We start from the raw sequence: 27,766 nt of genomic DNA on the forward strand, positions 1-27,766 counted from the left end.
GTGTAGTTACTGTAACTGTTCCAGTGTGTTCAGTGTAGCTACTGTAACTGTTCCAGTGTGTTCAGTGTAGCTACTGTAACTGTTCCAGTGTGTTCCAGTGTAGTTACTGTAACTGTTCCAGTGTGTTCAGTGTAGTTACTGTAACTGTTCCAGTGTGTTCCAGTGTAGTTACTGTAACTGTTGTGTGTGTTCAGTGTAGTTATTGTAACTGTTCCGCAGAAGTTATTTAGACTTAGGAATTAATACAGAAGTATGTCTGATGGTCTAAATACTAATCAATATTCATAAAAATAAATGAATCAATATTAAACCGTAAAGAATTCAGAGACTTCCGTCAGTCAGACAGACAGACACAAGACGGACAGACAGACAGCAGAGAAAAACAAGAGTTCTACAACTTGGCTTCTAAAACTAACTAAACTTTATAAATAAAATAAATGAAAACCTCAACATTAAAGGGCTATAGACTTTTTTCCTTTGGCTTGAACAACGTCCTCCTCTTCTCTCCTCCTCCCCTCTTGCCCTCCCCAACCAAAAGTAACCAGCTCACTCTGGTCACCGTGGTAACTGAGCCTGGTCAGACTCCTGTGCAGGATAGGCTGGGGCAAGCTCCGCCCCGGATGGGGTGTGGTCAATGGGGTTTGCGCAAAGCGTTTGATTGGCGCGTATCCTTTGGCAGATCTCAGCGTAGCTTGGCTTCTTGGACTCCTAACCAATCACAACACAGGACAGGTCAGTACCCAGCATACACTACATTCACTAATAACCAGTTTGTCTCTGTAGTCTGTGAGGTGTCTCACCACTGCTGGTCTGTTTTCCTTCGTGGTCTGGATAGGTTCTTTCACGGTCGGAGGAGCTGCTGTGGTCCTCTTGAGAGATGGCATGGTTTCATTCAGCTTCCTGTGGTATAGCAACAACCACCATCAACCAGAACCCTCAACCATAACACAACATAACCATAACACAGACATGATTCTTCTTCCTTGAAGTAATCATACAAAACACATTGTGAAAGGGACCCATTCCACAGCAATGATGATTCAAAGGAAGGAGAATAAACTTACTCTGGGGGGAGGTTTTTCTGAGGCAATGCTGTGATAGGCTGGAGGTCTTGTAATGTCACAGTGGTTGGTTGGCTGCTACTGCTGTATGTAACTGCACACTGTAACAAGAAAAACAACCTTACAAGAAAGTAGACGGCATGTGTGAGTGTGTATGTGTGTGTGACTCTTGGTTACCTTGTGGTTGCAGGTTGCTTTGTGATTGCTGGTTGCTATGGTAAGTGTTTCTCTGGAGGCTGTTGCTGGGGGCAACGGGGGGAAGCTAGTAGGGCCAAGCTCCAGACTGGGAGACAAGGAGCGGGGGCACGACTTGGGGGGCTCTCTCTAAACATACATACGTTTATATACACATATTGTTATACACAAACATACATATCCACAGACACACAAAAACAACACTCACAAGTAAGAGCTTCTCCTTAACATTTTCCCAAAGCCATCCACATGTTAAGTACTTACAGTGTACTTCTCATCTCTTCTCCTCCTCTGACCAATGGGGCCTCTCCTTCAGAGAGAGAGAATCAATAGGCAGGTTTCTCATTGACCCAGCTTTATTCAACAAAAATATTACTGCGGCATGTGTAATGGAAAGAACAGATATTGGATAACTTTTCTAAAGATCGTCGAAATTTGTATCCGTTCGACAGAGGTGGATCTTTCTTTTGTCAAGCTTTACTAAGACAATCAAAAAAAAAAGTAAGTATTTTTCAAATAAATATTGATTGCTGAATCATTTTGAAAGTATGCAGGGCCCATGATGTCATCGGATGCTGTTCTGCCAGTCTAGGTGAGACCAAAAACCAATGTCCGGACCGGACCAAAAACTAATATCAGTGGATGTGGAAATCAAGGCCGGTCCGGACTGCACCAAAAAACGACGTCGAAAAGGCATCAGTGCCAGACCATGCTTACTGAGGTGTAGCCTACAGTGTTGCCTGAAATATAATTTTATGAATGCCCATCTACGGTGCATTCGGAAAGTATTCAGACCCCTTCACTTTTTCCACATTGTGTTACGTTACAGCCTTATTCTAAAATGGATTATATATATATATATTTTAAATCTCATCAAACTACACACAATACCTCATAATGACAAAGCGGGAACCGTTTTTTGAAATTTTTGCAAATGTAAAAAAATAAAAAGCCAAAATACCTTATTTACATAAGTATTCAGACCCTTTGCTATGAGACTCAAAATTGAGCTCAGGTGTGTCCTATTTCCATTGATCATCCTTGAGATGTTTCTACAACTTGATTGGAGTCCACCTGTGATAAATTCAATTGATTGGACATGCTTTGGAAAGGCAAACACCTGTCTATATGATATCCCACAGTTGACAGTGCTTGTGAAAACCAAGCCATGAGGTCGAAGGAATTGTCCCTAGAGCTCAGAGACAGGATTGTGTCAAGGCACAGATCTGGGGAAGTGTACCAAAAAAATTATGCAGCATTGAAGATCCCCAAGAACACAGTGGCCTCCATCATTCTTAAATGGAATAAGTTTGGAACCACCAAGACTCTTCCTAGAGCTGACCGCCCGGCCAAAATGAGCAATCGGGGGAGAAGGGCCTTGGTCGGGGAGGTGACCAAGAACCCGATGGTCACTCTGACAAAGCTCCATAGTTCCTCTGTGGAGATGGGAGAAACTTCCAGAAGGACAACTGTCTCTGCAGCGCTCCACCAATCAGGCCTTTATGGTAGAGTGGCCAGACGGAAGCTACTCCTCAGTAGAAGGCACATGACAGCCCGCTTGGAGTTTGAAAAAAGGCACCTAAAGATTCTCTGGTCTGATGAAATCAAGATTGAACTCTTTGGCCTGAATGCCAAGCATCACGTCTGGAGAAAACCTGGCATCATCCATACTGTGAAGCATGGGTGGCAGCATCATGCTGTAGGGATGTTTTTCAGCGGCAGGGACTGGGAAACTAGTCACGATCGAGGGAAAGATGAATGCAAAGTGCAGAGAGATCCTTGATGAAAACTTGCTCCAGACTGGGGCGAAGTTTCAACTTCCAATAGGACAACGACCCTAAGCACACAGCCAACACAACGAAGGACACGTCTCTGAATGTCCTTGAGAGTTCCAGACAGAGCCCAGACTTGAACTCGATCAAACATCTCTGGAGAGACCTGAAAATAGCTGTGAAGCGATGCTCCCCATCCAACCTGACAGAGCTTGAGAGAATCTCCAGAGAATAATGGGAGAAACTTCTCAAATACAGGCGATGGATATGCGATGGATAGGCGATGGATACTAACTTGAAACCACTGATCATGACAATGGGGTGAAACTCCTAGACAACACTTGTGGTTGTTTATTCTCCTTTGACATGTCCTGTTTTTAGGATATGTTGTTTGTTAACGTGTCAGTGCATTTTTATTGGAATGGGTCGCCATTTAAGTTAGGCTGTTTGATCGGAGAAACCTACATGATGTAAAAAGTGTCTGTCACATTACATTGTCATCCATTTCATCTCCAGCCTGTAGGCTACAGAAAAGGCCACATACTCTTTTCACCATATCCTAGATCTGTTATATGATTTATGGAATGATGCGTTGGTGTCGCACCACAGCGATGTGTCTCTCCAACAGTACCATGGAGAGGTGCCCTGTGAATGGACGAGCAAAATATTTTGCGCCCCTGCCTTTTACAAAGTGGGCACTGCTTATCACTTATCGCACTCAGCTAAAAAGCCCTTATGCCACTAGTTGTGAGAAATTGTTATTGTTTTTGGGCAGAATTATGTGGGGTTTCATGTGTTGTTGTTGGAGGTGCGTCTTGGTCAGTTTAGCTCAGAAAATACCGCCCTCGTCAATCTGATGCCATAGGTGGCCGCCTAATTCTGTCTAATGAGCTGGTCGGCAGTGCTCGTGACTATAAAGCTCCACTCCACATTTCATTCTAATGCCCACTGCTTGCAAAATCTATTATTGTCCTGAATTTCTGAATGCCTGAATTGCTTTGCCTTGCTGTTCTGGTTGTCTGGCAAGTTTCATCATCCAATTATTTCAGATCTACAGGAGTGCAAGTTTCAAAATGGTACCATGGACCTTGGCGATACGTTGGCACATAAGAATTATTAGAATATGGTAAATATTAGTCAATTATTGCATTCTATCCATGCTGGCTTTGCAGGCTACCTGAGACATAAAACAGATAGGCAGGAGGGCATAGGCTACAAGCTGTCGCCAAGTTATTAGGCCTAAAGCGCAATTTGCCTAAATACTGTAGGTATTGGAAAAACGTCAAACAATTCATTTCTATTCGACATTGTAGGTTTTTGCGATAAAGTTTTTTTTTAGGTGTGAAATTATTACATCCAGCTCATTTTATTGACAATATAGTTCAATGGAAACGCACTGTAGCATAGCATGTAGCACTGTAGCACTGTAGCATAGCATGCCATTTTAGCATCTATGTCAACTTTTTAAATGTAAAAAAATAAAACCACTGGACAAGTTAATGAAAACAAAGCTGGAGGTTAGAGGTCATTACCTTCCTATGCCAGTGCTTGGGGAGGACCCTGACTCCCTTCTCCCTCCACGTCGACCCCCTTCTCCCTCCATACGTCTGTTGCCTGGTAACCGTGGCGGGCCCTGCCTGTGGGGGCCAGGAGGGCGTCCTATTGGTACATGCTCTGGGAAGAAGGGGGGGTCATCCAGAAGGCCCGGCTCCCTTTCGCCAGACCGCCGCCTCTGGTCCCGCTGCCCACGGTGCCCCCTACTGGAGGAGAGAGAGAAACACATGTAACATCACAACAACCTAACTACAACCATGGTTCCAACATCAAGAAATAGAGAGAGAATGATAGCTTGGGAGAAGGAGAGAGACGTCTCTCCAGAATGAGAAAGGGTGAGGAGTGTAGTACCTGTGTCTGTATGAGGGGGATATTTTGAAGCTGGGGCCTCCTGGGAAGCCGTTCATGAAGCCAGATAATGACGCCATCTGCTGTACACAACACCAATGACACCAGTGTGAGAGAAAATGCTTGTACCTGCATCTGTATGTGTGTGTGTCCATCTCACCAGGTCAGGGTCTGTGTATCCGGCCATGGCATCCAAGCTTTGATTGGTCATTGGGTAAAGCTGTGGGAGGGGCTGCTGGAAAGTGGGAGGGGCGTAGTATGGGTTGTAAGGCTGCTGATTTGTGCAGGAGTCCATTGCGCTGGGCCTGTAGCCATTCTTTGGAGCGTAAGATGTGACTGCCATCACATTGGCCTTGATCCGTGCCTGATCAATTTATTATTCAACAAAGCAATCAATCAATCTTTGATCATGTGACTGGCACTTGCATCATGACTGGCACTTGCATCATGTATAGAAAAAGATTTAGATCAGGTTAGATTTTGGCAGGGGTAGGCCATCATTGTTCTTAACTGACTTGCCTAGTTAAATAAAAGGTTAAATAAATAAAACGTCTCAACTCACCTTGATGGGTTTTCCCTGGAACGTCCTCACCTCCTCTCTCAGATACTGAAATGCCTGGAGCACACACACACACACACACACACACACACACACACACACACACACACACACACACACACACACACACACACACACACACACACACACACACACACACACACACACACACACACACACACACACACACACACACACACACGTGAATGAAATTTGCAGCTGAATGAAATGTGCATGAATGTCTAGAGAATCAATCCTTCTCCCAGCTGTTGTTAACCTCCGTAACCCCAGTCTCTGTCTCTCCCAGCTGTACCTGTTGAGCGTCAGCCTCAGTTTTAAAGGTGATGAACCAGTTGTCGTTCTGGGCAAACTCACAGCTCTGGATCCTGGGGAGGCTCTCACACGCAAACAGAGCCTTTACGTCCTGGTGGTTTAACAAAATAAACACGCACAACATCAGCACTGAAACACACACATAATCCATGGGCCAGCAGGACAAATGTAACATATATTGAACAAAAATATAAACACAATATGCAACAATTTCAAAGATTTTACTGCGCTACAGTTCATATGAGGAAATCAGTCAATTGAAATAAATTCATTAGGTCCTAATCTATGGATTTCACATGACTGGGAATACAGATATGCATCTGTTGGTCATAGATACCCTAACAAAATAGGCTTCACAATGGGCCTCAGGATCTCGTTACAGTATTTTTGTGCATTCAAATGGACAACTTTAAAATGCAATTCTGTTCATTGTTCGTAGCTTATGCCTGCCCATACCATAACCCCACAACTACCATGGGGCACTCTGTTCACAACGTCAACAAACCACTCGCCCACACAACGCCACACACTTGGTCTGCGGTTGTGAGGCCGGTTGGACATACTACCAAATTATCTAAAATGACATTGGAGGTGGCTTATGGTAGAGAAATTAACATTAAATTCTCTGGCAACAGCTCTGGTGGACTTTCCTGCAGTCGACATGCCAATTGCACGCTCCCTCAAAACTTGTTTTATGTGACAAAACTGCACATTGTAGAGTGGACTTTTATTGTTCCCAGCACAAGGTGCACCTTTGTAACACTCATGCTGTTTAATCAGATTCTTGATTTGCCACACCTGCTAGGTGGATGGATTATCTTAGCAAAGAAGAAATGCTCACTAAAAGGGATTTAAACAAACTTGTGCACAACATTTGAGAGAAATAAGCTTTTTGTGCGAATGGAACATTTCTGTGATCTTTTATTTCAGCTCATGAAACATGGGACCAACACTTTACATGTTGTGTTTATATTTTTGTTCTCTGTATTTGTCGACTTTGGGGTGGCAAAGTCTAATGATGATTTTCATTAAGGTCCATGTCTGTGGGTTGTATTTAGGTATGATAGAAAAGTATCAGAGAAAGATAAATGTGGTTATCACTGCATTATACAGTGCATTCGGGAAAGTATTCAGACCTTATTCTAAAATGGATAAAATGTTTTTTTTTTCACCTCATCAATCTATACACAATATCCAATAATGACAAAGCGAAAACAGAATTTTCAAAATGTTGGCAAATGTATTTAAAAAAATTATACAAAAATACCTGATTTACATAAGTATTCAGACTCTTTGCTATTAAACTCAAAATTGAGCTCAGGTGCATCCTGTTTCCATTTATCATCCTTAACCTTAAGGTGTTTCTACAACTTGATTGGAGTCCACCTGTGGTAAATTCAATTGATTGGACATGATTTGTAAAGGCACACACCTGTCTATATAAAGGACCCACAGTTGACAGTGCATGCCAGCACAAAAACCAAGCCACGAGGTTGAAGGAATTGTCCATAGAGCTCAGAGACAGGATTGTGTCGAAGCACAGATCTGGGGAAGGGTACCAAAAAATGTCCGCAGCATTAAAGGTCCCCAAGACCACGGTGGCCTCCATCATTCTTAAATGGAAGACGTTTGGAATCACCAAGACTCTTACTAGAGCTGGCCGAACGGCCAAACTGAGCAATTGGGAGAAGGGCCTTGGTCGGGGAGGTGACCAAGAACCCAATAGTAACTCTGACAGAGCTCCAGAGTTCCTCTGTGGAGATGGGTGAAACTTCCAGAAGGACAACTGTCTCTGCAGCACTCCACCAATCAGGCCTTTATTATGTATAATGGCACCGGAGGGGACTGCTGCTGTTTTATGGGCTCTTATTAACCAACCATGCTCTTTTGTTGTTTTATTTGCATTGTTTTTAACTTATTTTGGACATAATGTTGCTGCTACCGTCTCTTATGACCGAAAAGAGCTTCTTGACACCAGAACAGTGATTACTGACCTTAAACTGGACAAATAATTTTTCTTTAATGAGTTGGACGAGAGGGATTTACTCCAGACACCCGACGAGGCCCTTCATCCCTGTCAATCGCAGGAGAAAAAGACAGAGATATCGCGGAAGGTGATCAGGGTGCTTTGTAAGGATCCGGCAATGACTGGCTAATCTGCCTTTGCCAACGGTACTATCGGCCAACATACAATTGCTGGATAGTAAAGTGGACGAACTGCAAGCATGTATATCCTACCAACAGGATATTAAAAACTGTAACATCATATGACATGAACAACATACAGCTGGCGGGTTACACACTGTATCGGCAGGATAGAACAGCAGCCTCTCTTAAGACAAGGGGTGACAGACTATGTATATTTGTAAACAACAGCTGGTGCACGATATCTAAGAAAGTCTTGAGGTTTTGCTCGCCTGAGGTAGAGTATCTCATGAAAAGCTGTAGACCACACGATCTACCAAAAGAGTTTTCATCTATATTCTTCGTAGCTGTCTATTTACCACCACAAACCAATGCTGGCATTCAGACTGCACTGAATGAGTTGCATACGGCCATAAGCAAACAGAAAAACTCTCATCCAGAGGCGGCAGGGGACTTTAATGCAGGGAAACTTAAATCCGTTTTACCTCATTTCTACCAGCATGTTAAATGTGCAACCAGAGGGGGAAAAAAAACTCTCGACCACCTTTACTTCACACACAGAGACGCGTACAAAGCTCTCCCTCGCAGTCCATTTGGCAAATCTGACTATAATTCTATCCCCCTGATTCCTGCTTACAAGCAATAACTAAAGCAGGAAGCGCCAGTGACTCGGTCAATATGAAGCAGATGCTAAACTACAGGACTGTTTTGCTAGCACAGGCTGGAATATATTCTGGGATTCTTCCGATGGCATTGAGTACACCACAACAGTCACTGGCTTGATACATTTTTTATTTTACCTTTATTTAACTAGGCAAGTCAGTTAAGAACAAATTCTTATTTTCAATGACGGCCTAGGAACAGTGGGTTAAATGCCTTGTTCAGGGGCAGAACAACAGATTCTTACCTTGTCAGCTCGGGGATTCGATCTTGCAACCTTCCGGTTACTAGTCCAACGCTCTAATCACTAAGTGTGTAGATGACGTCAGCCCCACTGTGACTGTGCGTACATTCCCCAACAAAAATCCATGGATTACAGGCAACATCAGCACTGAGCTAAAGGGTAGAGCTTTAGCTCACAAGCTGCTGTTCTCACACAAATGATCAAGGAACCTACCAGGTATAACCTCAACTCCGTAACCAAATCCGTAACCAGATATCATCCTGACCAACTTGCCCTCTAAATACACCTCTGCTGTCTTCAACCAAGATATCAGCGATCACTGCCTCATTGCCTGTGTGCCTAATGGGTCCGCGGTCAAACGACCATCCCTCATCACTGTCAAACGCTCCCTAAAACACTTCAGTGAGCAGGCCTTTCTAATCGACCTGGCCCGGGTATCCTGGAAGGATATTGACCTCATCCTGTCAGTAGAGGATGCCTGGTTGCCGTTGAAAAGTGCTTTCCTCACCATCTTAAATAAGCATGCCCCATTCAAAAAATTTAGAACTAAGAACAGATATAGCCCTTGATTCACTCCAGACTTGACTGCCCTAGACCAGCACAAAAACATCATGTGGCGTTCTGCATTAGCATCGAATAGCCCTCGCGATATGCAACTTTTCAGGGAAGTCAGGAACCAATATACTCAGTCAGTTAGGAAAGCTAAGGCTAGCTTTTTCAAACAGAAATGTGCATACTGTAGCACTAATTCCAATTGAATTTTTTGAACACTGTAAAGTCCATGGAGAATAAGAGCACCACCTCCCAGCTGCCCACTGTACTGAGGACAGGAAACACTGTCACCACCGTTAAATCTACGATAATCATTAATTTCAATAAGAATTTTTCTACGTCTGGCCATGCTTTTTACTTTGCTACCCCTACCCCGGCCAACATCTCAGCACCCCCTGCAGCAACATGCCCAAGCCTCCCCCTCTCCTTTCATCCAAATCCAGACAGCTGATGTTCTGAAAGAGCTGCAAAATCTGGATCCCTACAAATCAGCTGGGCTAGACAAGCTGGGTCCTCTGTTTCTAAAATTATCAGCCGAAATTGTTGCAACCCCTATTACTAGCCTATTCAAACTCTCTTTCGTATCGTCTGAGATCCCCAAAGATTGGAAAGCTGCTGCGGTCATCCCCCTCTTCAAAGGGGGAGACACTCTAGACCCAAACTGTTATAGACCTATATCCATCCTGCCCTGCCTTTCTAAAATCTTCGAAAGCCAAGTTAACAAACAGATCACTGACCATTTCGAATCCCACCATACCTTCTCCACTATGCAATCTGGTTTCCGAGCTGGTCATGGGTGCACCTCAGCCACGCTCAAGGTCCTAAACGATATCATAACCGCCATCGATAAAGGACAGTACTGTGCAGCCATCTTCATCGACCTGGCCAAGGCTTTCGACCGCATTCTTATCGGGAGACTCAATAGCCTTGGCCTCTCAAATGATTACCTTGCCTGTTTCACCAACTACTTCTCAGATAGAGATCTGTGTGTCAAATCGGAGGGCCTGTTGTCCGGACCTCTAGCAGTCTCTATGGGGGTGCCACAGGTTTCAATTCTCGGGTCAACTCTTTTTTCTGCATATATCAATAATGTCGCTCTTGCTGCTGGTGATTCTCTGATCCACCTCTATGCAGAGGACACCATTCTGTATACATCTGGACCTTCTTTGGACACTGTGCTCACAAACCTCCAAATTAACTTCAATGCCATACAACACTCCTTCCGTGGCCTCCAACTGCTTTTAAATGCTAGTAAAACTAAGTGCATGCTCCTTAACCGATTTCAGCCCGCACCCTCCCACCCGACTAGCATCAAAACTCTGGAGGGTTCTGACTTAGAATATGTGGGCATTTACAAATACCTAGGTGTCTGGTTAGACTGTAAACTCTCGTTCCAGAATCACATTAAGCATCTCTAATCCAAAATTAAATCTAGAATCGGCTTCCTATTTCGCAACAAAGCCTCCTTCACTCATGCTGCCAAATATACCCTCGTAAAACTGAATATCCTACCAATCCTTGACTTTGGCGATGTCATTTACAAAATAGCCTTCAACACTCTACTCAGCAAGCTGGATGTAGTCTATCACAGTGCCATCCGTTTTGTCACCAAAGCCCCATAAACTACCCACCACCGCGACCTGTATGCTCTTGTTGGCTGGCCCTCCACTACATATTCGCCGCCAATCCCACCGGCTCCAGGTCATCTATAAGTCTATGCTAGGTAAAGCCCTGCCTTATCTCAGCTCACTGGTCACCATAGCAACACCCACCCGTAGCACATGCTCCAGCAGGTATATTTCACTGGTCATCCCCAAGCCAACACCTCCTTTGGCTGCCTTTACTTCCAGTTCTCTGCTGCCTATGACTGGAACGAATTGCAAAAAAAAAATCACTGAAGTTGGAGTCATATCTCCCTCACTAACTTTAAGCGTCAGCTGTCAGAGCAGCTTACTGATCGCTGCAGCTACACACAGCCCATCTGTGAATAGCCCATCCAAATCAAACTACTTACCTCATCCCCATATATGTTTTTGTATTTCTGCTCTTTTGCACACCAGTATTTCTACTTGCACATCTTCATCTGCACATATATCACTTCAGTATAAATTGCTATATTGTAATTACTTTGCCACCATTGGCCTATTTATTGCCTTACCTCCTTACTTCATTTGCACACACTGTATACAGTTTTTTCTATTGCGTTATTGACTGTACGTTTGTTTATCCCATGTGTAACTCTGTGTTGTTTTTGTCGCACTGCTTTGCTTTATCTTGGCCAGGTCGCAGTTGTAAATGAGAACTTGTTCTCAACTGGTGAAGGTGAAATATATATATATTTTTAAAAGAGCTGCCGCTTTCAAGGAGCGGGACACTAACCCGGAAGCTTAAAATAAATCCCGCTATGCCTGCCGACGAACCATCAAACAGGCAAAGCGTCAATACAGAACTAAGATCGAACCGTACAACACCGGCTTCGATGCACATTGGATGTGTCAGGGCTTGCAAACTATTACAGAGCACAAAAGGGAAGCACAGCCACGAGCTGCCCAGTGACATGAGCTAAATTACTTCTGTGCTCGCTTAGAGGCAAGTAACACTGAAACATGCATGAAAGCATCAGCTGTTCCAGACGACTGTGTGATCACGTTCTCTGTAGCCGATGTGAGTAAGACCTAAACAGGTCAACATTCACAAGGCCGCAGGGTCAGACGGTTTATCCGGATGTGTACTCCGAGCATGCGCTGACCAACTGGCAAGTGACTTCACTGACATTTTCAACCTCTCACTGCCTGAGTCTGTAATACCAACATGTTTCAAGCAGACCACGATAGTCCCTGTGCCCAAGAACACTAAAGTTACCTGCCTAAATGACTACCGATCCGTAGCACTCGCGTCTTTAGCCATGAAGTGCTTTGAAAGGCTGGTCATGGATCACATCAACACCATTATCCCAGAAACCCCAGACCCATTTCAATTTGCATACCACCCTAACAGATTCACAGATGATGCAATCTCTATAGCACTCCACACTGCCCTTTCACACCTGGACAAAAGGAACAGCTATGTGAGAATGCTATTCATTGACTACAGCTTAGCATTCAACACCATAGTGCCCTCAAAGCTCATCACTAGGCTAAGGACCCTGGGACTAAACACCTCCCTCAGTAACTGGATCCTGGACATCCTGACAGGCCGCCCCCAGGTGGTAAGGGTAGGTAACAACACATCCGCCACGCTGATCCTCAACACGGGGGCCCCTCAGGGGTGCGTGCTCAGTCCCCTCCTGTACTCCCTGTTCACTCATGACTACATGACCAGGCACGACTCCAACACCATCATTAAGTTTGCCAGTGACACAACAGTGGTAGGCCTGATCACCGACAATGATGAGACAGCCTATAGGGAGGAGGTCAGAGACCTGGCCGTGTGGTGCCAGGACAACAACCTCTCCCTCAACGTGATCAAGACAAAAGGAGATAATTGTGGACTACAAGAAAAGGAGGGCCGAGCACGCCCCCCTTCTCATCGACGGGGCTGTAGTGGAGCAGGTTGAAAGCTTCAAGTTCCTTGGTGTCCACATCACCAACTGACTAACAGTCTAAGAACACCAAGACAGTCATAAAGAGGGCACGACAAAACCTATTCCCCCTCAGGAGACTGAAAAGATTTGGCATGGGTCCTTAGATCCTTAAAAGGTTCTACAGCTGCACCATCAAGAGCATCACTGTCAGTGGTTGCATCACTGTCTGCTATGGCAACTGCTCGGCCTCCGACCACAAGGCACTACAAAGGGTAGTGTGTACGGCCCAGTACACCACTGGGCCCAAGCTTCCTCACCTCCAGGACCTCTGTCAGAGGAAGGCTCTAAAAATTGTCAAAGACTCCAGCCACCCTGGTTATAGACTGTTCTCTATGCTACCGCACAGCAAGCGGTACCAGAGCGCCAAGTCTAGGTCCAAGAGGCTTCTAAACAGCTTCTACCCCCAAACCATAAGACTCCTGAACATCTAATCAAATGGCCACTCAGACTATTTGCATTCCCCCCCACCCTTTTTACGATGCTGCTACTCGCTGTTTATTATCCATGCATAGTCACATTAATAACTCTACCTACATGTACATATTACCTCAATTACCTTGACTAACCGGTGCCCCCGCACATTGACTCTGTACCAGTACCCCCTGTATATAGCCTCGCATTGTTGGTGAATGGAGCAAAGTACACAGAAATTCTTGATGAAAACCTGCTCCAGAGCGCCCAGGACCTAAGACTGGGGCGAAGGTTCACCTTCCAATAGGACCACGACCCTAAGCACACAGCAAAGACAACGCAGGAGTGACTTGGGGACAAGTCTCTGAATGTCCTTGAGTGGCCCAGCCAGAGCCCGGACTTGAACCCGATCGAACATCTCTGGAGAGACCTGAAAATAGCTGTGCAGCGATGCTCCCCATCCAACGTGACAGCGCTTGAGAGGATCTACAGAACAGAATGGGAGAAACTCACCAAGTACAGGTGTGCTAAGCTTGTAGCATCATTCCCAAGAAGACTTAAGGCTGTAATTGCTGCCAAAAGTGCTTCAACAAAATACTGAGTAAAGGGTCTGAATACTTAAGTAAATGTGATATTCACGTTTTAATATTTTTTTAAATAAATTTGCAAACATTTGTAATTGTTGGCAGATTGTAGATTGAGGGGTCAAAAAACAATTTAATAATACATTTTAGAATAAGGCTGTAACATAACAAAATGTGGAAAAAGTGAAGGGGTCTGAATACTTTCTGAAAGCACTGTATGGTAACTGTAAAGGGTTGAATTAAAGAAGAGCACTCTTGGAATATAGCCAATCATAAATCAATCTGGTTTATTACAAGGGAGACAGGGACACACCTACAGCACAGAAGCAGGGAAAATGTCTAACTGGCATTCTCTAAGCAGGGCCTTAAATCCCAATCTCACAGCACCAATGTTCCATAAACATCAGCCTGGGAGGCTTGTACAGAGTCACAACAAAATACTGCCAGCTGCTGCAGTCACACAGTGTTCATAAGGTCATCAATACAATAAGATATCAGTGTCCTCAGTCCTTGTACATCCAGTCTGGTTTCAGTTACTATAAACAGATATGACTTTAATACATAACATACAGCATCGAGTCTCGTAACCATCAACCCTTGACACAAACAGAACACTTGAAATCATGTGAATTACATAAAGGTCGGGAAAACACAAATGTGCTAAGCATTGTGTTAATTACTCTTAACTGAATATGAACTTTATTAAATAGTCCTCATTACATATGTTATGCAGTTAGCTGGGCCAACAGGATTGAGGACATGATCATTTTGTATTGTCAGTGAACTAACTTCTCAAACTAACGCAATTTGATATGTTATAAATTTCATGATACAACACATATTATGGTATCTCTATGGGCTCACCTTGGGGCGTCAAAGGTCATACATGTACAGTATGCATTTTGGGGTATATCGAGTAGAATGGACAGTATTGGGATGTCCTTTACTATCACATGTTACCCGGGATGATAACTACACCAAATTTCAAACAGAACAAGGAGACCTATTGGGGAAGTTTTTAGCTACAGTATATAGAGTCATCATTGATTTAGTCTATAATCAGTCCCAGCAACCTATTTTCAAGATGGCCGACATTCATTTCAATGGGGAGGAACATCATTCATTTTGCATGGTCATAACTGAATGAATAATTGGTGTAATAAGACCAATTATGTCTTAAAATGTGTGTCACAACAAGGACAACCAACAATGATGGCCCAAGTATGTCAGTTATATGTATTCACCAAAATATTACCAGAAGAGTGGTATTCCAAATATATGCCAAAAAAGCTGTCCAAACTGCTGTTTTGTTGCCGTTTCCCAAAAATATTACATTAAAACACTTTGTTCTAGAAGCATTCACTGCTTTTTTATTAATCAACATTATATGCAATGTGATTTTATTAATTATGTTAACATCAAGGAATGTAATCTGAAACCTTCCCATACATTGCACTCTATTTGAAATCCCATAGGAATGCATTATGTCCAGCAAAGAGGTACAGTTAATCATTTTTGCAAAATGCCTTCATAATGAGTACACCAAGTACACATAAAGCAAAAACAAATCTAAACAATGATGCCAAGATATTGTTGATTTAACATTTTCCAATATGGCTGCAAACCAGCTCCATTGGTTTAAATTTGATTGGTCTGACATTGTCACAACTCTTTCAATAATAGGTGGAATATGCCTAATGGCAATAAAAAATAGATTATAGTTATGCAAATAACACAACCAATTTAGCCAGGTTTTCAAGATATATAATCTTTGTAAAACATTAGCAAAACTGTTCCAAAAATGTACCAAAAACACTACTCATATCAATGGTTTTGGTCTGTATTTGCATCACTGATATCTATATTTTATTTTCAAACAATTAAAAATGTATCTATAATATTTCTAAAGGGATCTTTCCCTGGTTTGTAGTGACTATATTGATATACAATATTATGCCATATTGTTTAAATATAAAATATGTCTTGAATCCTGTCATATACCCTGCATTCCAATATGACATTTTAACAAGCCACCTGATGATGAGGGCATCAACTTACATAGCTGGTGAAGTATTAAAGCCTTAGCTTTACAGCCTTCATAGATGGTGAGTAGTTACACTTTTTTTGTGGAAAAATAATATAATGTAGTATAGGGTCTACTGAAATGTGTATTGGTTAGTGGCTGCTAAGGGTTGTCGAGGGCATCAGCAATGGTCCAATTGCTGGATTTTGTCTAATCACGATGACATGATTTCTATAACGTGTCAACTAGCCACTGAACTAATGTATACGAAATGATTAGGTTTCATTAAATAACTTGTACTGTTGAAGGTTAGAGAGCATCATTTTAAGATTATGATGGTCAGGGAGAGAAGAGCTATTTTTAGAGATAAACACAAATCCCTAGCTCCCAACAGAGTCCAGAATATAAATATATGATGGGATGCATAGACATTATGGACAGAAATATATGGATAGAATATGTAGTATATCTGTAGAATATTTAGGATAGAATAGTACGTGTCCAGCAATAGTTAAGGATAGGCCTTGACCAGAATACAGTATATGCATATCAAGTAGGGAAAACAGTATGTAAACATTGAAGAGCATAGTTAAGAACTAGACATTATTCTATGGAAAACAATTGCACACATTTAGCTCTATCATCAGAGTTATACAGCAAGTACCTGTATGCTTTTCATGTTCAGTAAAACATCAATTGATCATGTAATTTCAGGGTAGCATCATGGTATCTGTCAATATTGGCCACCATTAATTTGATTATTTTTTTCAAATAAAGTGAACTATACCTGACAAGTATGAGTGGTTTAGGTTATTTCCCATCCTTTGTGAGCTCTGTCAAGCACTAGTAGGGCGCATTTGCCAATGTACTGACATTGACAACATGAGCTGATAAGGTTTACTTTGCAAGCTACAGGTAGAAACATTGTACAGTTGGCTAAACATAGTGGTAAGTAGACCTAATGTACTTTTTTCTCCAACCAATATAGGCCTACCTAGCAAAGTTAGCTAACATGATACCCTTTTCAACATTATTTTCAAGTGTGTTTAATCACGATTGCTGCTGATAGACATGATAGGTTACAGTGATTGATGGGCCACGTCAAATTGGCTACCTAGCTAATAACAAATTACGTCAATATGGCTAGTTAACAAGCTAACTTTCAGGGGATGAACTATAATGAACAAAAATATAAACGCAACAATTTCAAAGATTTTACTGAGTTACGATTGACATAAGGAAATCAAATTCATTAGGCCCTGATATCTGGATTTCACATGACTGGGCAGGGGGGCAGAGATGAGTGGGCCTGGCACCCAATGGGGTGGTTACATGTGGTCTGCGGTATTTAGTCCTGTTGGACGTACTGCCAAATTCTCTAAAACGATGTCGGAGGCAGCTTATGGTAGTAAAATGAACATTCAATTCTCTGGCAACAACTCTGGTGGACATTCCTGCAGTCGAGACATCTGTGGCATTGTGTTGTGTGACAAAACTACACATTTTACAGTGGCCTTTAATTGTCCCCAGCGCAAGGTGCACCTGTGTAATGATCATGCTGTTTAATCAGCTTCTTGATATGCCACACCTGTCAGGTTGATGGATTATCTTGACAAGGGAGAAATGCTCACTAACAGGGATGTAAACATATTTGTGCAAAAAATGAAAGTGAAATAAGCTTTTTGTGGAACATTTTGTGGATCTTTTATTTCAGTTCATGAAACATGAGACCAACACTTTACATGTGTTTATATTTTGGTTCAGTATAAATGGCTATATCCAAATATTGTTTGATTTGCTTGCCATCTATAGGGTTGATGACAGAAGTCCGACAGACAATTTTACCAGGACAAGGACTGATGTCAAGCTCTTTCCAAAAGCCTCATCTCTGATGACGCAAGATTGACATGTTTGCTTAGCTAGCTACATGCCAAAGGGATACAGTACCCTTATGTATCTGAAATGACATGATCTATTGATTTTGGCCGATCATGAAAAGCATGCAGTTACATGCTGTACAACTCTGATGATAGAGCTAGATGTGGAATAATCCGAAATGTGTAGTTCTGACTATGCTCTTCGAGAAGTGATTATATTAAAACCAAATAGTTTATTTAACAATCCCTTGAAAACAGCACGTAGTTGTCTATGGTTTTAGCAGGGCTGGGGGTTTCCTTGCAAATCGAACACTCTGCAGAGTATTGTGACATTTTATTGATAAAAACCTAGACAGTCTTTTTGAATGAGCATGTGACCATTCTCACGTCTCAAGATTCCTTTATCAGTCTGCAAACATTCTATTGCATAGACTCCCTTACAACAAGATGTATAATTGTGTGAAAAACATAGAAAGCATTTTTTTTGGAGAGGCTATCATATAACAATTTGATCAGGAGCTTGTGGGGAACAATTTAATTGCATCTAACCTTTGCCACCACAAAGTGGAAATTTTTCAGCTGGCCCATGGACTAAGGCAGGTTTCTAACAGGCGGGTTCTTACCTCTGGGGGTGTGGTCTCCGGGACCTCTCGGAGGATGACGATACAGCGTCCCTGATTGGGCCGTACCTTTTGCCCACATTCTGCCATCTCCACCAGCGGCAAGGCTACGAGCCAATCAGGAGACAGGACACGGTCAGAGCCTTCCCTCCAGTAAACATCTTACCCAATCATGTAATACAATACAACAATAACCCACATACGTCCATACATATATACATACATACATACACAAAAAAAAGTTTACTCACACTTGAGGATGTCAGAGATGAGTTCCAAGTCCGTGCTGAGCTTCTTGATGTGGTCGAGGTTGGCTAGCGTTGTTATGGGAACAAAATGGTCGCTGTCCATCTGGGAGACGAGGTAGAGGTCGTTGGCAAGGTTCTCCCTGAGGGGACATCAGCCAATCAGTTTTTAAAAAACTCACTGCCTACTAAATGTACACAATGTAAATGGGACCGTGTTTTCATGTTGCACATCTCTTAGTTGTCTTTGTTAATTGTTTTCAATATTTGTATATGACTTTCTACAATTTATAGTTGGTTTTTAAGTCATTTAAATTTTGAGCTACTGACTTTTAAAAATATTGTTAAATGTACATTGTTTAATTTACTGATGGTCCTTAACTAGCCCCATAGGGATATCGAATGCCAAACCAAATTTGTCCACTCTTACGGTACTCTTCATTCCGTGACATACCATTTTCTCTTATCATCTCGCAAGTCTCAGTTAGACGAGACTGACTTTATGACCAAACTGATCCTATTTACACTTTGTATTCTATAATAAATGTTTCTGACTCATATTGATGCCACATAGACCATTTTCAAAATGAGAAGTTGATTTTTAGGGGCAATTGCTCTTTTAGGTGCCATCAGCCGCCTGTGACACATACGTACCGTGACAGACAGGACTCCAGTGAGGTCTTCAGTTGATCGATGAGCTCCTCTGAAAACATCAATAACATATAATATTTGTATCAGATGTCATCTGATAAACAGTCCTGTTTGCTCTAAGCTCCATCAGCCAGTAACGTTAGTACCTGATATACAACTGTCCTGGACCAGGCCATTGGTTGACAGGCTTCCCATAGTGACCGTTGTGAATTCTACAACGCTCGGTTCCAGCTGAGCCTCGCCCACTTCCTCCAGGTCATATCCCTGGTCATACCCTGAGGACCAATCAGGTAGCGGCATTTACAAGACTGACCGAAATAAAAGCCAAAGAAAAGGCCTGCACACCCAGTAGCTCTTTCCACCTCTGGACTAATGGCTAGGCGCTGTTCCATACTCTGTCTACTTCCACATGCTTACCTTCCTGGTTAACGGCTAGCCATGGTAGACGGGAGTCAGTGTAGATGGGGCTCGAGTGGTCCAGACTAAGCATGTGATTGGCCCATACCTGAGCGTTGGGGTTGAGCTCAGAGACCAGGGTGGATTTCTGCAAGAGAACACGCACACACACAACCTCAGTGTCTTTAAACGTCAGAAAATTGACATATACAGTTGTGGCCAAAAAATATTGGCACACTTGCACTTTTTCAAATAATGCACCATTTCTTCCAGAAAACTGTTGAAATTAAAACATATTTTGGTATCCACATATGTATGTCTTCGGTGTGCAGTTGAACAAAACTAAAAAAATCGGAATTTATTTACTAAATCTTAGCTAATTCCACAAAGAAATCCTACAATGACCGGGACAATATTATTGGCACCTTCTAGAAGTGGTTAGAAAGAATTAGATTTCAAGCAGGTGATTCTCATATATATTGGAATTGAACTCAGCTGTGGTGAGTTGAAGGTTCCTACAGTATAAACATCATGTATTCAACCAGATTGAATAGAGAAAAGGACTCATTTTCCTGTTGTGCCACTGTGTGTACCGCAATGAGCATGGAGAAAAGAAAGAAAACCGGAGTATTATCTGAGGTCAGACACAACATTGTAGCCAAGCATGGACAATCTCTAGGCTACAAGTCCATCTCCAAAGATGTTGCTGTTTCCACCGTACGTAATGTCATCAAGAAGTTTAAGGCCCATGCCACTGTAGCCAACCACACTGGACGTGGCCACAAGAGAGAACTTGATGGAAGATTGCAGTGAAGGATTGTTCGAATGGTGCAGAAAGCACTGCGGTCAACTGCCACACAGATTCAAGCTGAACTTCAGACACAAGGTATGACAGTTTCAACTTGCACCATCCGTCGCCAACTCAATGAAAGGGGGTTATATGGTAGGAGACCCAGGAGGACCCCACTTCTGAGAGACAGACATAAGAAAGCCAGACTGCAATTTGATAAAACACACCTGAGCATGCCCAAATCCTTCTAGGAGAATGTCCTGTGGACAGATGAGACCAAATGAGAGGTTTTTGGTAAAGCACACCGTTTCTATGTTTACAGAAAATAAAATGAAGCTTTCAAAGAAAAGAACACCTTCACTACAGTCAAACATGGTGGTTCAGTGATGTTTTGCGGTTGCTTTGCTGCCTCTGGCATTGGGTGCCTTGAACGTGTGCATGGCATCATGAAATCAGCTGAATACCAAGGTATTTTGGAATGCAATATTAAACCCAGTGTCAAAAAGCTGAGTCACGATCGAAGTTCATGGGTCTTCCAACAGGACAATGACCCCAAACACACTTCAAAAAGCCTGCACACCCAGTAGCTCTTTCCACCTCTGGACTAATGGCTAGGTGCTGTTCCATACTCTGTCTACTTCCACATGCTTACCTTCCTGGTTAACGGCTAGCCATGCTAGACGTGTGCATGGTTCAATGGTTAAAGACAACATGCTGGACTGTTCTGAAGTGGCCAACGATGAGTCCAGATCTAAATCCCATTGACAACTTGTGGAGAGATCTGAAAACAGCAGTTAGGAGAAGGCACCCTTCTAATCTGGGAGAACTGGAGCAGTTTGTACAAGAGTGGGCCAAACTGCTAGTAAAGAGGTGCAGGAAGTTGATTGCTGGTTATAGGAAGCACATGATTGCCGTTATTTTGACCAAAGGCTGTACTATCAAATATTAAGTAGGGTGTCAATTTTGTCAATGCCATTTCTGTTTATATTCTGATTTTAATGGATATATTAAGTTCTGAATCAAAAGCAAAGGTTCTGTAATATTAACAGTGAAATAAAGAAGTGTGGAGACAATGTTCAATTTCAACATATTTTTAGGGAAAAATTGTGAGTTACTTAAGTGCAAGGGTGCCAATATTTTTGGCCACCACTGTCAGTGCATTCGGAAAGTATTCAGACCCCTTGACTTTTTCCTCACAGCCTTATTCTTAAATATATTAAATTAAAATCTACACAATGATAAAGCAAATTTTTTAAATAATGACTTAAATTTTTTTGCAAATTCTTTGAAAATAAAAAACAGAAATACCTTATTTACATAAGTATTCAGACCCTTTGCAATGAAGTTGAGCTTAGGTGAATCCTGTTTCCATTGATCACCCTTGATGTTTCTACAACTTGATTGGAGTCCACCTGTGGTAAATTCAATTGATTGGACATGATTTGGAAAGGCACACACCTGTATAAGGTGCCACAGTTGACAGTGCATGTCAGAACAAAAACCTAGTCATGAGGTCGAAGGAATTGTCCGTAGAGCTCCGACACTGAATTGTGTCGAGGCACAGATCTAGGGAAGGGTAGCAAAAAATTTCTGCAGCATTGAAGGTCCCCCAAAACACAGTGGCCTCCATCATTCTTAAATGGAAGTAGTTTGGAACCACCAAGACTCTCCCTAGAGCTGGCCACCTGGCCAAAATGAGCAATCGTGGGAGAAGGCCCTTGGTCAGGGAGGTGACCAAGAACCCGATGACCACTCTGACAGAGCTCCTCTGTGGAGATGACAGAAACTTCCAGAAGGACAACCATCTATGCAGCACTTTACCAAGCAGGCCTTTATGGTAGAGTAGCCAGACGGAAGCCACTCCTCAGTAAAATGCACATGACAGCATTTTTGGAGTTTTGCCAAAAGGCACCTAAAGGACTATCAGACCATGAGAAACAAGACTCTCTGGTCTGATGAAACCAAGATTGAACTCTTTAGCCTGATTGCCAAGCATCACGTTTGGAGGAAACCTGGCACCATCCCTATGGTGAAGCATGGTGGTGGCAGCATCATGCTGTAAGGATGTTTTTCAGAGGCAGGGACTGGGAAACTAGTCAGGATCAAAGGAAAGATGAACGGAGCAAAGTACAGAGAGATCCTTGATGAATCCCTGCCCCAGAGCACTCAGACTGGGCTGAAGGTTCACCTTCCAACAAGACAACGACCCTTAAGCACACAGCCAAGACAATGCAACAGTGGCTTTGGGACAAGTCTGTGAATGTCCTTGAGTTGTCCAGCCAGAGCCCGGACATCTCTGGAGAGACCTGAAAATAGCTGTGCAGCGACACTCCACATCCAACCTGACAGAGCTTGAGAGGATCTGCAGAGAAGAATGGGAGAAATGCCCAAATACAGGTGTGCCAAGCTTGTTAACGTCATACCCAAGAAGACTCGAGGCTGTAATCACTGGTAAAGGTGTTTCAACAATGTACTGAGTAAAGGGTCTGAATACTTAAGTAAATGTGATATTTCAGTTTTTTTTATACATTTATAAATTTTTATACATTTCAAAAAACCTGTTTCTGCTTTGTCATTATGGGGTATTGTGTGTAGATTGATGAGGGGAAAATATTTTTTAAATCAATTTTAGAATGAGGCTGTAAAGTAACAAAATGTGGAAAAGGTGATGGGGTCTGAATACTTTCTGAATGCACTGTACGTGTATTTTCTCACCCCTACAGCTCACACACACACCACTGAAGTACTCACAGGCTGGTACTGAGGGTGCCATTCCCAGAAACAAGAGTCCTGAGGCAGAAGAGTGCTGTAGGTGGGGTAGACTCCCAGCAGGTCCATGGAGCTAGAGGGCTGATCCTCCTCGCAGCCCTCCTCACCCTCACCCTGGCTGGGGACCATACCCTGGGCCAGCCCCTGGGCCCATCCTCCACATACCTCTTCCTCTACCAGCCCTGGCCCTAAATGCGTCCAGGGAGAGGGATAGAGGCCAGAGAGGTTGGGGTCCCCTTCCTCTCCCAGCAGTCCTGACACCATGTCTATCATGCCCACTTCCTCCACCTGTCCTCTCACCCCCATGGTGTCCATGTCCGTGGTGACAGCCAGTGACCCCTGACCCAGGAACTGTATCTGGTAAGAGGGGGTTGAGGCGTAAACGTCAATCTGATCAGGCTCCACCCCCAGCACTCCCACCAACAAATAGGAATCTGCCGTCGTTGCATCGTCTACAGGGTAGTCCACATCTGAGCAGTCATCGCCGTGGGAAACAAACTTCAGGGGTTCATCAAATGGGCTGAATTCAAATGTCACAGGTGGGAAAACAGGGGTGACAAACACACTGTCATTTGTTGCTATATTACTACACTCAGTGTCCTCAGGGAGTGTCCCTAAACTACTGTCAGACTGTGTTCCTACACTACACACGCTACTGAGGCTGTCTGTTGCAACACATTCCTCTAGGAGGGATATTCTATTCTCAGTGTGTATCTCTGCCCTGTCGTCCGCGTGTGTTCCGTCCTCCGCATGTGTTCCGTCCTCCGCGTGTGTTCCGTCCTCCGCGTGTGTTCTGTCCTCCACGTGTGTTCCGTCCTCCGCGTGCGTTCTGTCCCCTGCGTGTGTTCCGTCCTCCGCGTGTGTTCTGTCCTCCGCGTGTGTTCCGTCCTCCGCGTGTGTTCTGTCCTCCGCGTGTGTTCCGTCCTCCGCGTGCGTTCTGTCCTCCGCGTGTGTTCCGTCCTCCGCGTGTGTTCCGTCCTCCGCGTGTGTTCTGTCCTCCGCGTGTGTTCTGTCCTCCACGTGTGTTCCGTCCTCCGCGTGCGTTCTGTCCCCTGCGTGTGTTCCGTCCTCCGCGTGTGTTCTGTCCTCCGCGTGTGTTCCGTCCTCCGCGTGTGTTCTGTCCTCCGCGTGTGTTCCGTCCTCCGCGTGCGTTCTGTCCTCCGCGTGTGTTCCGTCCTCCGCGTGTGTTCCGTCCTCCGCGTGTGTTCTGTCCTCCGCGTGTGTTCTGTCCTCCACGTGTGTTCCGTCCTCCGCGTGCGTTCTGTCCCCTGCGTGTGTTCCGTCCTCCGCGTGTGTTCTGTCCTCCGCGTGTGTTCCGTCCTCCGCGTGTGTTCTGTCCTCCGCGTGTGTTCCGTCCTCCGCGTGTGTTCCGTCCTCCGCGTATGTTCCGTCCTCTGCGTGTGTTCTGTCCTCCGCGTGTGTTCCGTCTTCTGTGTTCTTCTCAGACAGGTTTCTGCAGTCAGTGGGTTCAGTTCCTCCCTCTGAACTCAACCTTCCATCTCTCCATTCTGAACCTATTGAAAGGAAATGGGACAAGGAGGATGGAGGACCTTTGCAGGGCTGTAAGTGAGTGTCCCCACTAGGCAGGTCCTGAGGGACAGGAGTAGAGCCTCCTCTTTCCTCAGAGAGATGGCCGCTCTCACTGTCCTCACAACCCTGAGAAATATGGCTGTTCTCTATGTCCTCACAACCCTGAGAAAGATTGCTGCTCTCTCTGTCCTCCCAACCCTGAGAAATATGGCTGCTCTCTATGTCCTCACAACCCTGAGAAAGATTGCTGCTCTCTATGTCCTCCCAACCCTGAGAAGGATTACTGCTCTCTCTGTCCTCACAACCCTGAGAAATATGGCTGCTCTCTATGTCCTCACAACCCTGAGAAAGATTGCTTCTCTCTATGTCCTCCCAACCCTGAGAAGGATTGCTGCTCTCTCTGTCCTCCCAACCCTGAGAAGGATTGCTGCTCTCTCTGTCCTCTCTACAATTCTGAGGATAGCTGCTCTCTCTTGTGGGGTGACTGGTGATGGCAGCCATTTCCTGACAGTGTTTCTGTTCCACACTGGTTTCCGGCTCCTTCTCTGTTGCTGCAGACCTTCCCACTATATCCTCAGCCTGGACTGGCCAATCAGTGAGTTCTGAGTCATCAACAGGGCTTCTGTTATTTCCAGTAGGTTTTACATCATTCCTATCAGGTCTCCCAGCATACACATGTGTTGTGTTTTGATCAGGCTTGGCGTTGCTGTCAGAAGTAATATCATACTGATCAGGTTTTGTTCCAACTTCATGTTCTATATCCACTGGTCTAAGGTCAGATTTGAATGAGTGGACAGTAAAGTCCATGGGTAGAGACACTGCGTAGACTGGATAGACTGTGGATAGTGAAGAGAGTGTGGAGACTGGTGATACCTCTGTTAGTGTGGTTTCCACTGTGCTGCTGAGTATGGTCTCCTCCTCCTCATCCTCCTCTGTCTCTCCTTTCAGCCCCTCACTGATCATCCCCACTGAGACTGCTTGGTATACCTCAATCCTCTCCATCTCCTCTACACATGTGGCCCCATCCACTGCCCCAAGCAGGGGGCTGGAGTTGGGGCTAGAGCTAAGGCTGGGGCTGTGTGTGAGCTGCTCCTCTGTAAGGGTAGGGTTAGGAGGGCAGGGGTATGTGGGGGTGGGAATATTGTTTTGAGTATCATGGAGGTTCAAATCCCTCTTTGTGTTTTCTCCTTCCTGGCTGCTATCAACAGTCTTCACTGTGGACAAAATACCTGTCTTCTTAACACACACATTCTCGTCCTTCACACACACACTCTCCTCCTGGCGTGATGTCAGCTCAAGTATGTCGGGATCTGTAATGTCTCCAGTTAGTGGTGGGGTCCTGGTGTCTCCGGGGGTGATGGAGCTGTCCTGTTGTGAAGTCTGAGGGTCCTCATAGCTTATCCAGAGAAGGTCCGGCAGAACAGGTGCCTCGGGGGGCTCACAGTGGGATTTGTCAAAGGCTGTAGGTTCCAATGTTTGTGATTGGTCGATGGCTGTAAATTCAACTGTTTTTGATTGGTCAGAAGCCATGGGTTCAGAAGCCTTGGGTTCCGTTATGTGCGATAGGTCAGCCTTTGCAGATTCCACTCTGTGTGATTGGTCATTGGCTTTAGGTTTTTCTGCGGGTGATTGGATAGAGGCTGTATGTTCCTCTAAATGTGATTGGAAAGCTGTAGGTTCGGCTATATGTGACTGGATAGAAGCTGTATGTTCGGCTACGTGTGATTGAATAGAGGATGTAGTTTTGGCTATGTGTGATTGGATTGCTGTAGGTTCCGCTGTGTGTGATTGGATGAAGGCTGTCTGTTCCTCTGTGTTGGATTGGTCAGTGTCGAGGTCGTCAGCATCGATGGAACAGATGCTGTAGAAGCTCTGAGCTCTGGCCCTGAAACCCCGCCCCAGGGTTGCCCTGATGACACAGTCTTCCTCCTCATCTTCCTCTGCTCCTACTCTAGTGGAATCCCCTCCAGCTCTGATATTATACAGCTGGTGGGTTGGGGATGTTCCGACCAGGGGGGTCCTCCAGCCCTCTGTCTCTTCCTGGCCGGGCTCCGGGGTCAGGTTGAACCAAGTAGACCTGAGCAGGGCGTTCTCCACTATCCTCTGTCTTACTGGGCTCTCCACAGTGTTCTCTATCCTCTGTCTGTCTGGGTTCTGAATGGTATTCTCTATCTGTTTCGCTAGGTTCTCCATTGTCTTCTCCATCTTCTGTTTGGGTGGGTTCTCCATGGTGTTCTGTATCCTTTGTCTAAAGGAATTATCCATAGTGTTCTCTGCTATCTTCTGTTTTAATGGGCTCTTCACACTCCCCTCCAAATATGGAACATTCCCACAGCTGGCCCTGGCCTTGGCAGCGTGTGTGTGTGGCACGCCTGTCTCCGTCGAGTCCATGTGTGTGTGTGTGTCCGTGTTTGTCTGTGTGACCATGCTGGGGCCTGTGGAGACGTTAATAATAGCCAGTTCCTCCTCGTGTGAGTGTTGCGGAGTGAGTAGCCCCCCACTCCGCATGCCACTGACACTGCTATGCCTCGCCTTGGGGCCTGTCGACACGTTGTCCGGGATGACATTGTTCTTCTTCTCCTGTTCCTGAAGTTTCCGTTTGGCCGGTCCGTCCGGTACACACGTGTGTTGAGCCATTTCGTCAGACACATGTTGAGCCAAAGCTTTAGTGTGTAGTCTGTCCTGGTGTTTGATCCCCAGCGCCTCTGGGCTTGATGCCTGAAGCAGCCTGGTCCTCTCACTTAGCAGGCCTGGGCTCAGTTCCTTACTGCAGCAGCACCCCATTTTCACTACGCTACTAGCTTCTTAAACAGCAAAGCAGCACTTCACCAACACTCAAGACACAGTTCCTCTCACTCACACAC

General features: G+C 44.4%; 1 protein-coding gene across 3 annotated transcripts; it reads right to left on the bottom strand.

Moving 5' to 3' along the window:
- Nucleotides 1–104: 104 nt before the first annotated feature.
- On the bottom strand, nucleotides 105–27,766 carry LOC109909666 (uncharacterized). Of its 3 annotated transcripts, none has more exons than XM_031796592.1 (16): nucleotides 23,355–27,766; nucleotides 19,835–19,961; nucleotides 19,564–19,692; nucleotides 19,421–19,469; nucleotides 18,773–18,909; nucleotides 18,525–18,628; nucleotides 5,803–5,913; nucleotides 5,493–5,546; nucleotides 5,091–5,294; nucleotides 4,934–5,010; nucleotides 4,561–4,788; nucleotides 1,521–1,566; nucleotides 1,239–1,385; nucleotides 1,065–1,162; nucleotides 801–900; nucleotides 105–708 (listed from the first exon to the last, which is right to left on the bottom strand). In XM_031796592.1, exons 1-16 carry the CDS (start codon nucleotides 27,684–27,686, stop codon nucleotides 556–558), a joined length of 6,096 nt encoding a protein of 2,031 aa, XP_031652452.1. In that variant the 5' UTR covers nucleotides 27,687–27,766; the 3' UTR covers nucleotides 105–555. The 3 variants fall into 3 exon arrangements, with proteins under 3 accessions (XP_031652452.1, XP_031652451.1, XP_031652453.1); XM_031796591.1 differs by having other exon boundaries at nucleotides 4,934–5,013; XM_031796593.1 differs by lacking the exon at nucleotides 1,239–1,385 and having other exon boundaries at nucleotides 111–708; nucleotides 4,934–5,013.

Source organism: Oncorhynchus kisutch, linkage group LG18, assembly GCF_002021735.2.
Source record: "Oncorhynchus kisutch isolate 150728-3 linkage group LG18, Okis_V2, whole genome shotgun sequence".
Taxonomy (NCBI): domain Eukaryota; kingdom Metazoa; phylum Chordata; class Actinopteri; order Salmoniformes; family Salmonidae; genus Oncorhynchus; species Oncorhynchus kisutch.